General features: G+C 43.3%; 1 protein-coding gene across 1 annotated transcript in view; it reads right to left on the reverse strand.

Annotated features, from left to right (window-relative positions):
• The window catches only part of ENPP6 (ectonucleotide pyrophosphatase/phosphodiesterase 6), an 84,119-nt gene that overhangs the window by 35,694 nt on the left and 30,803 nt on the right, over positions 1 to 17,622 (reverse strand). The window contains exons 2-3 of the mRNA XM_044297442.1: positions 6,754 to 6,933; positions 393 to 504 (exon numbers count right to left, since the gene is read on the reverse strand). Of these exons, the coding sequence (XP_044153377.1) occupies positions 393 to 504; positions 6,754 to 6,933 (292 nt within the window). The remainder of the gene's footprint in view (positions 1 to 392; positions 505 to 6,753; positions 6,934 to 17,622) is intronic.

The following is a 17,622-nucleotide window of genomic DNA, read 5'->3' on the forward strand; positions in this document are numbered from 1 at the left end:
GGCAAGATGATGCCTGCCTTGTCAATCAAACTTCACAGGGAGTGGCTGGGAGGCTGAAGGAGGGGATCATTCATACACTGAGGCCAGTAGTAATGCCCTCAGGGTAGGGAGCAGTTAATTTGCATATTTTAAGAAAATCAAAGTTCAGCATAACAGAAACAAGGAATTTGAAGGTTTTATTCAGGTGAGCAAAAGCCTATTTCAACATGGCATTGCTTTATTACAGTTGTTGCTGATGAGAGACTCCCTTTAAATTCCCCCATAATCTCGATATTAATGTGTCCATTTTTAATAACCAGTTTATGATATATTTAACTATAACTATACAAAATGCTTGAACATTAAATGCTTGAGCACCTCCTGTTGAAAATAAATCGTATGTTATACGGTACCTCAGAGTTTGAACAGCGTCATTGACTGCCTTTGTAAAATTAGCATCTGACGGGAAATTGTAATATTCACGGCAATAATTGGCTCTAACACCAAGAATTTCAACTTCACAGCCTGTAAAAGGATTAAATAGTAGGTCTTTTTCAACTAACATTGTAATATAAAGGTTATAGAACTATACATAAATAAAAAAATGACACATGGATGGGGAGATATAAAATATAATAATAGAAGAATGTATTATAATATTAATATTATGCTTCTACGCCCTTTTTAAGGTGGGACAAATCTTCTTTAAGGTCTGCTCACAATCACTGCTCACAACTGGTATAAAAGTTACAAGAGTTCTCTTTAATAAATCACTCATTTTCTATGCATCTATAACAAGAGTTGGTCTGGGACTGACATTTTAAAACAGATAGGTCCACTTATTGTGTGGTTAATGTTAAATATATTTGTGCTAACTGTCCCCCGACTACGGCTCCCTCCGTCCAACTGTCCCTGCCCCAGTGCTAATGGAAAATTTGGATGGACATTATGTTCAGCACTACCAAAGAAACAGGAGTATACAACATACAACACTACATATCTTTCCTCTTCTTCTCCATTGGGGACAGACCACCATGATGACATCTTTTCAGCCACGTGTCATTTGCAGAGTTTGCCACACAGACATCTGAGATTCCTCACTTTTCTATTATCTTCCTCCTTCTGATGTCCCAAAAATGTTATCCCGCTGCTACCCCCAGTACTGTGCCTTTTGTGCCTCTCAATTCCTCAAATACTATTCTGAAGAAGTAACAGTACCATACAGATAGTCCACCACATACTAAAATTGTTCCCAAAAGTAAAGGAACGGCACAGCATTGAATTGTAAGAGCAGATGCTTCAGAACTGTTATTACATGGTGAAGGCAGATAGTTACTAAAAGAGTCATTTCAGGAGAGGTTACAGGTCTTCTTTAAAATGCCCACTCGTTTTATCAGCTTAGATATTGTTTAAAAGGAAAGGAACAGTGTGCTTATGGGATCCTGAAATAACCACAGGATAAAAGAGGGAATTGCTGAGGGCACAATCAGCTCCAGATTCTCTATGGCATGCACTGCAAGCTTGCTTGATAACAAAACGTATCTAAGCTTAGAGCATTATCTACATAAGAGGGCACAAGGTGAGTCGCGGCCTTTCAGTTAAATGGAGGTAACAAAAACTGTAATACTGTTACTGGCTTTTGTATCAGCAATTTAAAACCATGTGAGAAGTGGACAGCTCATTTTTACAAGTTTGGCTGAACAATTTGCTTTCCTTTTTCTTCTAGTCTAGACAGACAACTGCAGGAGACTTTGCAAGATCCTTTGTTCGAGTTACAATGTATCAACACAAATTTAACGTAATATTTAGAAAAACAAGACCACAGAAAAGTAAAATCTTGGTCAGTGCTCTGGGCAAAAAGTGAAATAGTTCCACCAAAAAAATGATAATATGAACATGCACCAATAGACTGTATAACTGTCAAAATTCTGCCCCCAGCGGCCAGGCAAATTTGCTATTCAGGAATGTATGTGTAACTACAGAGGTAGCAGTCACACCTGGGCCCTGCTGCACGAGAGGGCCCCTCTGCCACATGTTGTGCAAATTTTATTAGGATGTGTTTTTAATATATTAGATATTGTCATCATGTCTCTCAGTGTCAGGGTAAGCCATTGGAGTGGATATCTTCCTGTGGATGTGGAGATGCAGCCACCGGGCGCAGAGGTCTCCGATGGCGAACGGTCCATGTGCTATCTGCTGGGCTGTGGGCCAGGGGAGACTGATGTGTGGCGGAGCAGTGTTTTTTTGGCGAATGTATGGACGCCGGCTAGGGCCCCCGCGCAAGACGTGGATTTATTGGTTTGGCGTGGATGCATTTGTTAAGAGAACAATATATGAAAGGAACGTTCATTTGTTGTCTCTAGTGCGCCTGATCAACCACTGGAGATAATGACGTTGTCCCTGTGAATAAGCACGCATGAAAATCATTGATCACTGAGCAAGGCTGGATAAAGTTCCCTCCAGTGGTAATGGGAGATTATTGTATACATGTGTTTTGTTAGCTGGCTATGTTATTTTATTGTATTGAAGAAGTGATGGTGGTTTCTCATCTTCCAGTATATCATCACTTCCAGGATGTTTGTTACTGTACATGAAGGAAGTGGTTGGGTGACCGGCCTGCCCCACTTCTATTGTTACCCCTTGTGTGGCTATAAAAGAGACTGGGCAGGGGAAGTGCTCAACAGAAGCTCTACGACGAAACACCATGTCTGACTCTGGATGAGTGTTACCTTTCCTTACACAAAAGAGCTTGATACACGTGCTTGTAAGCACGGTAGAAATTCTTTGTGGTTAGAGTACTTTGGCGCACTTTTAGCGCAGCTTGGATATATGCGTCTGACGAAAGCGAATTTCTACAACAAAGTGGTGAGCCAGGTAGGAGAGAAAGTAAACAGTAATTTTGTCTGCTGAGTCAGAGGAAATTTCTGCTTGGTAAAAGAACGTTTTTACTCTCTTTGTGTAAGGACGAGGTAAATGCTTTTCCGTTGTGTAGTTTTTGGTGGATCTGAGTTGATTGTACAGAGATTGTATGGTGAAATTGTGATGTGTGTGCTGACCAATACAGAGCATCGTGTTTTTCTTGTAACTTCTCTGTTTTTGTGTAACTTTTATGTTACTGTGATTTTGTAAGCAGTGATTTTGGTTTGTAGAGGCAGCATTTTGTTTTAGTGTTTGTACATTCGAGACAGCATTTAGAGAGGATTTTTATACTGTTAGCCTGTAAATCACCCCCAGAGTGGAGGTTTGCTCTGGTTTCGGGGGTGGAGCACGGGGAATAGGGAAACTGTTTTGTTTAATTTGGTTTTTCTATTGCTGGATTTTGGAGACACCATGTTGTCTTCTTTTGTGTGTCAAGCCATGTGGTTTTGTCGACCATCTTTCAGTTCCTTTGTGTGAAGATCATGTGGCTTTGGCAGACATCTTGGTTAGTTTGGTGCTGCAGATTTTAACAAGGAATTCATTTTAGCTTGAGCTGGTTCACTTTTAGCTTTTAGTTTTGGTGTCTATGGAAAGCGATTTGTTTGTTTTTGCCTCAAATGTCAGTTTTGTCCAGAATAGTTATCTTGTCTTTTTGTAACCTTTCTATGTACAGTTTGATTTGTTTTGATAAGTTTTGTGCTGAATATCGGTTGAGTGTTCGGTTATGGTATAGCCAGTGGCGTAGGGATAGCCATAGCAACCATAGCAGTGGCTATGGGGCCCTACGCCACTGGGGGCCCATCCCGGACTGCATTCATTTTTTTTTTTTTTTTTTACACAGCCGGGCAGCCAGGCGGGCGGGGCTTGGGCGGGCCGCGGCTGTAGTGGGCGGGGCTTGGGCGGTCCGCGGCTCGGGCCTGGCTGGGGGGGAAGCCAAGGAAGCAGAGGAGTAGTCAGGTCAGGACTGGAGTAGGCGGGCCCGAGGCGCACTGCTGCACGAGCAGAAGATGAGGTAGGCCAGTGAAGGGGGGATCTGTGGAGGACACTGGGGGGGGATCTGTGGAGGACACTGAAAGGGGGGGGATCTGTGGAGGACACTGAAAGGGGGGATCTGTGGAGGACACTGGGGGGGGATCTGTGGAGGACACTGAAAGGGGGGGGATCTGTGGAGGACACTGAAGGAGGGATCTGTGGAGGACACTGAAGGGGGGGGATCTGTGGAGGACACTGAAGGGGGGATCTGTGGAGGACACTGAAGGAGGGATCTGTGGAGGACACTGAAGGGGGGATCTGTGGAGGACACTAAAGGGGGGATCTGTGGACGACACTAAAGGGGGATCTGTGGACGACACTAAAGGGGGGATCTGTGGACGACACTAAAGGGGGGATCTGTGGACGACACTAAAGGGGGGATCTGTGGACGACACTAAAGGGGGGATCTGTGGACGACACTAAAGGGGGGATCTGTGGACGACACTAAAGGGGGGATCTGTGGACCACACTAAAGGGGGGATCTGTGGACGACACTAAAGGGGGGATCTGTGGACGACACTAAAGGGGGGATCTGTGGACCACACTAAAGGGGGGATCTGTGGACGACACTAAAGGGGGGATCTGTGGACGACACTAAAGGGGGGGGAATCTGTGGACGACACTAAAGGGGGGGGAATCTGTGGACGACACTGAAGGGGGGGGGAATCTGTGGACGACACTTAAGGTGGGGATCTGTGGACGACACTTGGGGGGGATGTTGGGGTGGGAGGTCCTGGAGGGGTGTTTGGGTGGGAGCTCTGGAAGGGGTGGGAGGTCCAATAGGTATGTGGGGGTGGGAGATCCGGGAGGGGGGGCCCATAATTTTTTTTGCTATGGGGCCCAGTCATTTCTAGCTACGCCCCTGGGTATAGCGCAGTGACCAGTCTGATACAGGAATCATTGTGTGAACATTAGTGGCAGTTTAGAGGTGAAATCGTCCTATAGTTGATGATTCTGCTTAATGTTTGTATATCTGTGGCTGTTACACTGAATTGTAGAATTGCTTGGCATAGTTAATACGGGCACTACAGTGTAGAAAGGAGGTGCTTGTAGTTCTGTGCCAAAAGTATTGGGACAACTCCTAGAGATCAATAGCAGTGTCTTTTTTTTTTGTAGCAACCATTGTGGTGTTTGTATTCCTGTACAATGGAAAGCATTTTTAAAGAAGTTGCAAAGTTGAAGGACACGGCGGCCATTCTTCAAGCTATGCAGGGATCTACTGATCCATGGCTGCAGGCTCAGAATTGTGTAGCAAACCTGATCGGTACCAGAAAATGTCGCAAATGGAAAGGCAAGTATGCTCTGATTTTTGCTGCTGGGTGGATAGCGGATAAATATCAGGAGTCTTGTAGGCTGAAGCTGAGTTTGGAAGGAGAAGTTGAAGATTTAAAAGTGGAAATTGGTAAATTGAGAACTCTTGTCCAGCAGGCAGCTGAAGCTAGCACTGAGTATGAATGTACTGTGAGGTGTAATACTGAGCTGAGCAAGGAGAATGAATGGTTGTCTGAAAGCCTGACGCACGCACAGTGTGCTGTAAGGAAATAGTCTGCTCTCTACAGGACAGAAGTCATTGAAACAACCGTTATGTGTAATGTGTCTGGGGTTAGAGGCAATGTATGGTCTGTAAGTATGGAGAAGTCTGAGGACTTTGGGTCAGATACTAAAACCGACTCAGGGATGGAGATGGACAATTTGTCTGACCCTGGAGTTGAAAGTATTAATACAATGGCAGAAGATTCCTCAGATGAGTCCGTGATAAGAGGACTCAATACAGATGGTAGTGTGGGATCTAGTCATGCTAGGATGGTTAATGTGCAGCAAGGCAGATCACCATGTGCCCAGAGAAGGTTTTGTGCAGGGAGACAAGCTATTATGTTGAATGACAAGATTGAACAGTTGAACCACCATCTTATGCATACCGCCATTTTATGATACTTTATTCAACACGTGTTTTGTACATGGACTATCTGCTGCGGAGGCGGCATTGTTATATATCAAGAAAAGTTGACGTTAATAAAGAAGTTATTTCAACCATTTGGTGTGCTTTTTAAACCTAATGCTTCCATAGAACGGCACTAGAGGAATTACAGAGTAATAGACAGTCTGGTTAGACTAAAAGCGCAAAGGGCACTTCCTAGTGCTGAGCCTGCCACACTTAGCTATCCACTCCAGCACACCATATCCTTGTCAGTATCTTAAAAAATGTAGTGGTGGGTATAAAGCTTGGCTGCCACATGCGCATATGTTGTAGCATTGCACCACATAGGTGGGTCCAGGTCAAAATTAAGATGCTCTATAGCGCCTCAGGTCAGTGTGCTGCTGAGCCAAGGTGTACCTGGTGCTAGTTAGTTAACAGTGAGGATGGGTTTTGGGGTTGAGCACGTTGAGAGAGGAAGAGAACTGGAGATCCCACACAGTGTTTACGGATCACTGTCTATGCCATAGTTCTTCTCGGGACTGTTGTCACCAATTGAGCCACTGGAGTGAGCTTTTCTACAATAATATATCAGGACATTTAACTCTGCAAACATTGATTTACACTATTTAACACTTTTCAGTGCCCCACTGGGGTTCTGCAATATGTCATGTCTCTTTTTTCTTACACAATGTGGATTTCAAATCTTCAGCTTTAAAGTAGGCACTGTATGACTTATGGCATATTTCCCAATGTCTGTGAAGCTATTTCATGTGCATTTTGGCATATGTGTGTACTTCATGCCAAAATACGTCATGTGAGCATACCCTAAGATCATTTCCTCTAACAATAAAAATACCTAGTAAATCTATGGTATGTCTATAATATATCCATAAAAAGACAATTACCTGGCCAGTAGTACATAAAAACGTTCCGTTTAGCTTTTTCCATGGTGACCCAGAGAGGCTCTGATCCATTCCACCACATTGGCAGAAGACTGTCTTCATTAGTACCGATATCAAATGACTTGTTAGTCTTCTGATCCCACATATAGTTTCCAGTCATCTGATGCACCTCACAGTGCCGCCCTGCAAGAACACAATTTGTAGTGCAGTTAATCATGCAGTAATTCATTATTGTCCCCTACATATATTCATATTCATTATACAGCACACAACAGATCCAGTCTTATAACACACAAAAGTCTTCATTACTGGTTTATTTTAGATAAATGTGAAGGAAATATGTGCTTTTAAATAAAAGTAAATAGTTTTACCTTTAGCATATTAGTTAGGTATCTCACTGATGTCTTCAGTGACTACTATATAAACTATAAAACAAGATAAAGTAGTCAGCTCACCCTTCACTGCTCAGGGATTGGCGGGCTTGGAACTCCTGGAGTAAAGTAGTATTGAGTTGCAACAAACTTCCGGCACCGGCCACCATTCAGTTAAAAGCTTTCTTTTATTGCCATTTTTTTTTAAACATTCACATGTATAGCCACACGTCTGATAAGCAGTGCAGTAAATTCAGTTTACGTGTTTGGCTGAGTATCTTTAATGGGTTCTCCAGGAATTAAGAAAATGAAAATACTTAAATATTATTTTAGTATAAATATATTCCCAAATACCTTTCATTAGCTATAATGGTTCATTTTGTCTAGGGAGCAATCATTAGGAGAAATAAAATGGCTGCTGTCCTATTAGTACACACAAAACCTGTCCTGATCACAGCAGGACAAGTTACTTTACAACACTGAGCTGAAGAGCTGCCTCATCCTCCTCTCTGCTCTACGTGTCAAGGGTTATAACCCGGAATATAGCTGATAAGATCTTCAGCTGAATCTCTGCAGGAATGGAGTTCATGAGGAGACATGAAGTATAGAGAGGACGGACAGGACAGACCGTGGTAATGGAGACTGCATGTAAGTGTTGCTGCTCATTATCTACACCCCTACTATCCTCTCTGAACTTCATGTCTCCTAATGAACTCCATTCCTACAGAGATTCATCTGAAGATCATATTAAACTGTATTAAGGATCATAATCCCTGACAAGTAAGAGAGGAAGATGGCGTAGCTCTTTAACTTTCCTCCTGTGTAATTAGGACAGGTTTTGTGTGTGCTAGTAGGATGGCGGCAATTTTATTTTACCTAATAATTGCTCCCCGGACAAAACGAGCTATTATAACTAATGAAAGGTATTTGGTAATATATTTATAATGAGGTAATATTTAAGTATTTTCATTTTCTTAATTCCCAGAGAACCCATTTAATCATAACTTGACAGGATTCCTAGCTATAACTCTAGTTTAAATCACCTAACTCCTTAATGCATCCCTTGATTTAAAAAAAAAAAAAAAACATACAAAATCAAAAGCAGAATCAGTTAAAGGGATTGTCTGGGTTCAGAGCTGAATCTGGACATATCCCTGTTTTCACCCAGGCAACCCCCCTGGTATGAGCATTGGGGTATTTCATGCTCCGAGGTTCTCCTCTCTTGCCCTGTGTTGAATCGCACAGGGCAAAGGCTTTTTTTTGGAGATCCGGTGACGTACAAGGCTCTCCATGGGGAAATCTTGGTGGAGGCTGCCTGGGTGAAAATGGGGATATGTTCGGGTTCAGCTCTGATAGACTACAGGCACAAGGCAGCATACAGCATGGGACAAGGACCACAAGAGGCCTGCATCACATTACTGAAAGCACCATGGAGGTGTTAGTGTTTATTATTTTTAATTTGGGGGAGAGGAGCACTATGGGGGCAGTATTTAGGGCATTTTAAAATGGTACATTTTATGGGGGCATTATGGGGAAGGTGGTAAGAGGAGCACTATGGGGGCATCTACTTGGGGCACTACAGGGGCATTTTATACTGGCACAATTCATGGGAGACACTATGAGGAAGAAAGTCAGAGGAGCACTATGGGGGCACTGTATAGGGATATTTTATACTGGCATACATTATGGAGACACTAGCTTAATTACAGGCACTAAAAGGGGGTATTTTTTGTGCTGGCACACATTATAAAGGGGTATGTTTTGTACTAGTGCACATTATAAGGGGGCATTTTTTGTACTGGCACACATTAGGTGGCATTTTTCTACTGTCACACATTATAAGCAGAATTATTACTACTGGGGGACATTAAGATGAGCCATATTGCTTTATTACTAATGGGGACTATGGGGAACATGATTACTAGTATAGGCACTATGGGAGTCTCATTACTTGTGGGGCACAGTGGGTACATTATTATTGTTGGGGGCAGTGTAGGAGCACTATTACTAATAAGGGCAGATCATTATTTCTATCAGTGGGACTTTGGGGAGCACTATTAATGTGGGGGTGGGGCACCCTGGCACAGAGTCAGCTTACTACAATTATTTTTGGGGTAATTATGTTTACACTACTGTATTAGTGTTGTTGATGAGGTCATGATATTGATGTGAAGCTATTTTGAGGATGTAATTATATTAATGTGAAGCCACTACAATATGGCGCTGGCACCTAGATGTTTACATAGTTTATATACCAAAGTTTGTAAAAAGAAAAAGGAAAAAGGCTGGTAACCGTGTTAGCCAATAGAAAACTAGTTTAGTGTTCTCATTAAGACAAACAAAATAAGAGTTTTGCAGGTTTGATACTTTTTAATGGCTAACAAAAATAGAAGTAATGATGTTACATAGCGAGCTTTCGAGACATCCCAAGTCCCTTCATCAGGCGTACTACAAGAATATGTGAAGAAACAGCAATATATATACAATAAGAACAGAGACATGGGGGAATGAATGGACATTTCATAAACAACAGAACAACATAATATCAAAGATCTTAATCAAGATCTTTGATATTCTGTTGTTCTGTTGTTTTTCAAATGTCCATTAATTCCCCCATGTCTCTGTTCTATTTCTGGTCCAGAAAAGAATAGAACATTGTAAATATTATGAAGAACAATGCAAGCATCAGCATGAAAATAATTAAGTATAAAGAGCAGGGTTGGACAGAAATATATGATGAACAGACAGGTAATTATTTTTACATGCCACCGATACTACCCCCCAAGATGGCACTGAGCGACCCTACCATGCCCCTAGTAGCCAGTTTAACGGAAGCAACTTCCTCACCAGCGGACATCTTAACTCCTGCAACTTCTGGCCTGGCTGACATCTTAACTCCTGCAACTTCCGGCCGGCCTGGTAGCCATCTTAACTGAGGGAACTTCCTGCCCAGCAGCAATCTCAGTTACTAGTATTTTTTCCTGATTCGGCTACAAGCACGAAACAATATGCATAGATCTAAGTAGCACCACATAGAGTACTCAACTCAGTAAGTGAAGGATCCTATAATTTAGTTATTACTTGTAGTATTGTTTTATTAGGTGATATGCCTTAATGTCTATGTTTTTCCTTTGCTAGGATTAAATCAGCACTTAGAGGCAACTTCATCTCGATTCATAACAGGATGTTGTGATTGGTGCAGATGTTCAGGATTCCAGGTCAAGGGGAATCGGGTGAAGATGTTAGGTTAAGTCCTGCATTTGATACAAGGTCAAGTGAAGTACTCGGCCCTGGGGGTCCTGCCCATCTGCTAAAGGAGGGGATTGTGGATGGAAATGGTCTCAACTGTGGTAAACTGTAACTTTAAGGCCAGACAGATTCTATTATTTCTGTCTTTCATATGATGTTGCTGAAGAATGCTAATCTTGAGATAAGATGCTGCAGAAGTAGTAAGGAAGAAAGAATGTAGACAGGCAGTGAAGAACATCGGCAAGCTAATAAAAAGGTGCAGACATGTCTGTGTTGACCGTGCCCGGACCACTGCCCCCACAAACACCCATGTTTTTAGGGATGGCTGGGGAGGCAGCGAGGACGACACAAAGACAGGCGAGGATGAAAAGTTAGACCAGTGATGGCGAACCTTTTAGAGACCGAGTGCTCAAACTGCAACCCTACAACCCACTTTTTTATTGCAAAGTGCCAACACGGCAATTTACCCTGAATACCAATATAGTATATCTTCCATGTACTTTACCATTTAGCTATAATAGCCTGCCTACATTCAATGCGTCACCTGTGCCGTTCATGGTGCATCCTGTGCTGGTGAATGTCAGGAAAAATCTTAGGCATATTGGTACACCATAGACTTTTTCCAGGCCGCGGGTGCCCACAGAGAGGGCTCTGAATGCTGCCTCTGGCACCTGTGCCATAGGTTCGCCACCACTGAGTTAGACCAAGATTAGTTGTGTATAGTAAAAACAGGCACTCACCAACTGGCATAGATGATGTAATATGCTATTTATTGGGTAATATAATTATATGGAATATTATTTAAAATGTTATGTTAGAATATTAGTAAATACACAGAATATTGTATAAATAGATATAACCCCTAACTGATACTCGTAATAAGAAAAAAATATATTCAGCCCTATTACTAACATCCATCTATGTTTTACAAAGTATACCTTTGAACTTAAATACAAGTGGCATTGTCTACCCTAGTATTGATACCTCTGACATTACGCTTTTGATACCAGTTTCTGACTACACGCTTTGGGACATTTTTTCTCTTCCAGGGATATTTCTTGGGACTATTTATTTGAACCACATTTTTGAGGTTCATTTGATTGTACTATAGTCTTTGGAGCAATATATATTCCTTGGAGCTCAACACCTTTTTTTTTTTTGGAACACTATTATATGTGTTTTATCAAGACTTTCTTACTTCACTGCATTGTTGTATCAATTTATATTTCACAGTTTTTGATATATTTATTTATTTATTGACTGGCATCTGTTAAGCATATCTAGAAGCTGTTTTCATTACCAGGATAATTTATCATATATATCACACACAAGATCAATTGCCCTTTTATATGATCACTACTAGCTAGGGGTCTATAAGGTACCTTGGTTTTAATCTAAATATATTTTTTTCTTATTGCGAGTATCAGTTAGGGGTTATATCTATTTATACAATATTCTGTGTATTTACTAATATTCTAAAATAATATTTTAAATAATATTCCGTATAATTATATTACTCAATAAATAGCATATTACATCATCTATGCCAGTTGGTGAGTGCCTGTTTTTACTATACACAACTATCTGTTCATTTCTGATGATAAGGTGAATCATCAAAAAACAGAGCACCTTGATCACAGACTGGATTTGGGTGAGCCACGATATTCTTGCTATTTTAGACCAAGATTAGGAAACAGGCAATCCAGTATCGGCTGTGCCCTTAAACATTTTAGCAGATTCAACTTCTGACCCAATGATATCCGTCACTTTGGGTGATAAAGAAGTAGCGCCGTTTTTGATTGATACTGGAGCAGCCAAGACAGTTGTTATCACGATCGGCGTGACTATCACATACGTGACACAGAGGGAGGGAAAGAGGAAGGCCCTGCCCAAGTGAGAGGGAAGGTGGTGACCCCTGACTCACCTTGCGGCTGGCACCTGGCTGCCCTGACGTCCCTAGACGGGTTCCTCACCCGTACGCCGATCACGTGCCTAAAACCCTGGCTTTCCCTAAGATGAGCCCTAGATAGTGAACAGGGCGGTGGGAACACTAGTCCGCACCACTAGCTCTAAAGGAAAACACCAAGGGAAGGACAGACAATACAGACTCAACATATAATCCCAGGTGGGCGACAACAGGAGACAACAAAAAGCCCAACAGGGATCCGGAGGGTAGCACTCTGGAACAACAACCAGGATTCACAGCTCCAGTGGGTCAGTATAGAAGTCCAGGCAGGAAGCTCTATAACTGGCAACTAGAGAAGTGTGAGAGGAGAATATAAGGAGGTTGGGAGTGGCAGACAAGAAACAGCTGAGGAGGAGAAGCTACGGATCCCTGAGTGAGACAAAAAGGATTGCAAGGCAAACACAGAAAACAATCACTAAGAAACAACGTGATCTTTAGACATAGAGCGCGCAGCCACCCGCTGCGACTTCCTGACCCCGGGTATAACGGAGTCAGACGTGGCTCTTGACACCCTCGTGACAGTTGTGCACAGAAACATGTCCTCCCCTGACTTAATCTCCACTGACACCCGTGCTTGTGTAGGAGTGGATGGGAAAGTAGCACACTCCCCTTTTAACTGAACCCATCCATGTTAGATTTGCCCTTAACCAAGAAGTGCTTGCCCGGTTGCTGGTCAGTGACAACCCCCCATTGCCTCCTGGGTGCAGAATTTCTTGCAAAAGTATGTGCCAGCATCTCATACCAGCAGGATGGTACTGTGAAACTAACAGGTGCCCTCAATGACCAGGAACATTGTTTAGTGATAAAACACCCTGGTCTATGTTTGTGTCAGTACTCTCAGAAGATGAGAAGGAAGCCTTGCTTGCAGGACTGTTGGACCACGGATGTTGGCAAGCTCCCGGTCCCTCCTGTGAAAGTGGAGCTGAAACCTGGCGCCACACTTCCCAGAAAGATGCAGCATCCCTTGAGTATAGCACAGTCAGATGCCATATCTCAAACAGTCTGAGACTTTTTGAAAAAGGGGGTTATCAAGGAGATAGAAGTAAATACAAACCCTCTTTTGTACCCTGTGAAAAAGAAAAGTGAGAAGGGCAAATCCACCCAGTACCGGATGGTACATGACCTACGTGCTGTCAATGAAGCTGTCAATAACACCCCCATTGTGCCCAATACACACACCTTGCTGGCTCAGGTTGCCACTACCTTTACCCACTTTACTGTGATTGATTTGGCAAATGTTTTATTTTCAGTACCACTACACCCAGACAGTTGGCATTTGTTTGCCTTTACACATAAGGGTAAACAGTATACCTGGATGGTACTGCCACAGGGGGTCCAGAACTAGCCCAGTATGTATACTGCAGCTCCTGTCCTTTTCAGTTGATCATGACTGCAAAGTAGGACAAAAAAATAACAACTTCAGTTTTGCTGCATTACTGTTACCCTGGGGTGAAACATCTCATCCCTGAAAGTAAGAAGGCTGTGGAGGACATCCCTTTGCCCAGAAACATGAATTCATTGAGGACAATTTTGGGCCTTGTTTCTTATTGCAGACCTTGGATACGCTCGTTTGATGCAGCCTCTTTATGATTGTTTGTCTTTTAGTCCTTTCCCCCTTACAGATGTGCAACACGCCACACCTGCAGGGTATAGCGAACTGAGGTCACGGTTATGGGCAATCGAGGGTTACTCACTGTATTGGAGAACCCTGGGCAGGCGCGTGGCAGTGAAGGAGAGGTAGACACGGTTCCTCTGGGGCACACTCTGTATATAGGGACCAGGCCTGATGGTGGATGAGGTGCCCTGGATGTTACAGGTATTTTGAGTGCCTGGGGCAAGGTCCCTGTTGGATTCGTGACGCCAGTGCCTTTGGACGGTGGCACGCCGGTTAGTAGTTGGAATGATGTAGGTACACAGGTAGAATAGTGAACCAAACGTACTTTTACTGAACAGTTCAACTTTGTACAGCAGGTGGTCACACAGTCTTTCAATCACAGTTCCACAAGTAGGCTTATTCACAAAACGGCAGGCAATATTTATGCAAGATACGCAGAGGGTAAATTCACAAGCACTCAGCAGCAGGTTGTACCTTTCCTCAGAATCAATGTACACTGTCCTTTCTAGAACTCCTGCTCTGGCTTTATCTCCCAAGGCCTGGATGCCTAAAGGGTGGCTTAAATCCTTGGTTATTCTATCTTCCTCCGGTATTAATTAAATCCTTGCTTTCCTTTCTATTTGCATCTGCCCATCAGGGTTACTTAGCTTACCCTGGAGTTTCCTAACTTGCCTGTGGATTGACTGTGGGTTTCTCCCAGGAGGTTGGGTCCTGCAACTGGGGTGTCTTCAGAGCTAATCCTAGCCTCAGGAGCTTCAGGTGGACGAAGTAACTCCTCTAGTCCCCTGGAATGAACTAACTCTCTCCTGTCTGGGCCTTCCTATATGTATCTAGGGCTCTCTAGCTCCCTCTAACGTCTGGGAGGTTAAATTACACCCTGACAGGCCTGACACCCAGATAATACAGGGAAAACAAACGCATGACATTTAATGCAATGAAACACATTAACCTGTGCAGTGCCCACCTTTACCTAGTGGGACACTACAGATGAGGTGGTAGATGCCTTTTATGCCCCAAAGCTGGCAATGTTGTGCTCCCCTGCAGTGGGCCTATCAGATTATTACATTTAGATTGTATTGTACAGAAGTGAATGGCCATGCCTCACTGTCCTCACCTAACTGCATGGCCAGCAACAATGCCCTGTGGCATATTATTCAGCCAGACTTGACTCCATGGCTAGAGGTGCCCCTTTCTGCGTCAGAGCTGTAACAGTTGTACAAGCCATGCTTCATAAAAGCTCTGAGATAGTCCTGAACCACAAAGTGACAGTGCTAGCTCATGATTAGGGATGACCGAATCGACTTCAGATAAAAACATTCGAAGTCGATTCGCATAAAACTTTGTTAGAATAATGTACGGAGCGAGCGCTCTGTACAGTATTAGAATGTATTGGCTCCATTGAGCCGAAGTTATTACTTCGCGAAGTCTCGCGAGACTTCGGGTAATAAATATAAAAAATGTATTTCTACTGTAAAAACCCTTTTACCAAACTCTGGTTCGGTTCCAAGCGGTACCTTGGAACAGTATTCTAACAAAGTTTTATGCAAATCGACTTCGGATGTTTCATCCAAAGTCAATTCACTCATCCCTACTCATGATATTACATTTATGCTCAGGCCAGTACAACCCAAAAATATTTTTTTTGTCCGCCATTTGAGAATGTAGTGTTCCATTTTGTTGCCTGACAATGTTACTGTCCAAAAGTGTAATATTTTGAACCCAGCCACCCTGTTGCCTCTGGAGCAAGGAGGGGGGAAGATTTAGGGCTGTTTCACACGAGCGGATGCCGTGCGTGACATCCGCTCCGTGAATAACAGCCAAGACCCGATGCGGACTGAAGAAGCACGGAGCATTAACATGATTCATAATGCTCCGTGCCTCTCCGTGATCTCTTTACTACGAAATCACAGTGAGATAAAGTTGTCACTGTGATTTCGTAGTAAAAAGAGCACAGAGAGGCACGGAGCATTATCAATCATGTTAATGCTCCGTGCTTCTGCTGTCTGCATCGGGTCTTGGCTGTCATTCATGGAGAGGATGTCACGCACGGCATCCGCTCGTGTGAAACAGCCCTTAGGGAAATGGCACTTAAAAACTTTTCTTCCAGATCCAGAGGAAGAAGCTCATGACTGTTTGCAGATGATGTCACAAGAGACAGTGGGATTTGACCATGTGATAGATCAGCCATTAGATAATCAGATCATGTGTTCTTTGTGGATGGATTGAGGTATGGCCAAGATGGCAGGTACTACACAGGTTGGGCAGTGGTGACTAAACATGGCACTCTAAAAGCAGAGTCCTTACCACCACACATGTCTACCCAAGAAGTGGAGCTAAAGACTCTGAAGATGGCTTGCAGATATGCAGAGGGAAAAACAGCCAACATTTACACTGATTCCAGTTATGCCTTTGGGATAGCCCATGACTAGGTGCCCATTTGGAAAACCAGATACTTCCTGACTGCTTCAGGTAAATCCATCAAAAATGGGGAAGCGGTGAGTTCTCTGATGGAAGCCCTCATGTTGCCAACTTGAATGGTGGTAATAAAAACAAAAGGCCAGAGGAGACTCAGAGGAGGCAAAGAGAAAAGCCAGGGCAGATCAGGCGGCAAAAATAGCTGCCAAATTGCCTAGGTAGACCCCTGCCTTAGTGGCCACAGCTCAGGTCCCTGAAATAACTCCTGCTGTCTCCCTGGTAGTTCTTAAGACCTTACAGAACCAGGTGGGAAAGGAGGAAAGTGGATGTCAAAAGGAGTGAATGCAAATGAGAAAGGCCTAATAAAGTTCCAAGGGAAACTTTGCCTTCCCAGGTCCCTCTACTCCACGATGGCACAGGCAACCCATGAAGTGACGCACCAGTCAAAACCCCAGGGTTCAGCACTGTAGCAGCCAGGATGTATGATTTGTACCCCAGAAACACACGCCTCGCCCCTTGTATCCGTTTCACCTATTGCATACTACATTTAACTACCTAAGGTGGGCATGTACAAGTATGTATTGGTGTGTGATGACTTGTTTTCAGGATGGCCAGAAGCATACCTGGTAGCTAAAGCCACAGCCTAGACCACAGCAAAGAAGATTATGGCCGAATTTGTATGCAAGTATGGGGTACCCGAGACCATTGAAAGTGACAGAGGTGTTCACTTCACAGGTGAAGTGATGCAGGAGAGGATGAAGGCTTTGGGTGTAGAACAGGCCTTACATGCTTCATACCATCCACAAAGCAAAAAACTGAATGCGACACTAAAGTTAAATATTCAAAAAGCCATGGCAGAGACTGGTAAGCCATGGACAGAGTGCCTGCCAATAGCCCTCTTTTCAGTAAGTTATATCACTAACCTTAAGACAGGCCTTAATCCCTATGAGGTCCTTTTTGGCTCAGCACCTAGGACAGGATTGTATTTCCAACAGCAGCTCCAGAATCAACATGGTTGTCTGACAGATTATGTGATCAGTTTGCACAAGCATTTGACTAAAATACATTTTAGAGTTTTTGCTTCACTTCTAGATCCTGATAAAGTAACAGGAACCCACCTACTTGTGTCTGGAGAATGGGTGGTGGTAAAAAGACACGTTAGAAAAGGATTTGATGGTCCATTCCAAGTGTTGTTGACCACAAACACATCAGTAAAGCTCAAAGAAAAGCCAAATTTGATCTACACTAGTCATTGC

The sequence above is a fragment of the Bufo gargarizans genome, chromosome 1, assembly GCF_014858855.1.
Source record: "Bufo gargarizans isolate SCDJY-AF-19 chromosome 1, ASM1485885v1, whole genome shotgun sequence".
Taxonomy (NCBI): domain Eukaryota; kingdom Metazoa; phylum Chordata; class Amphibia; order Anura; family Bufonidae; genus Bufo; species Bufo gargarizans.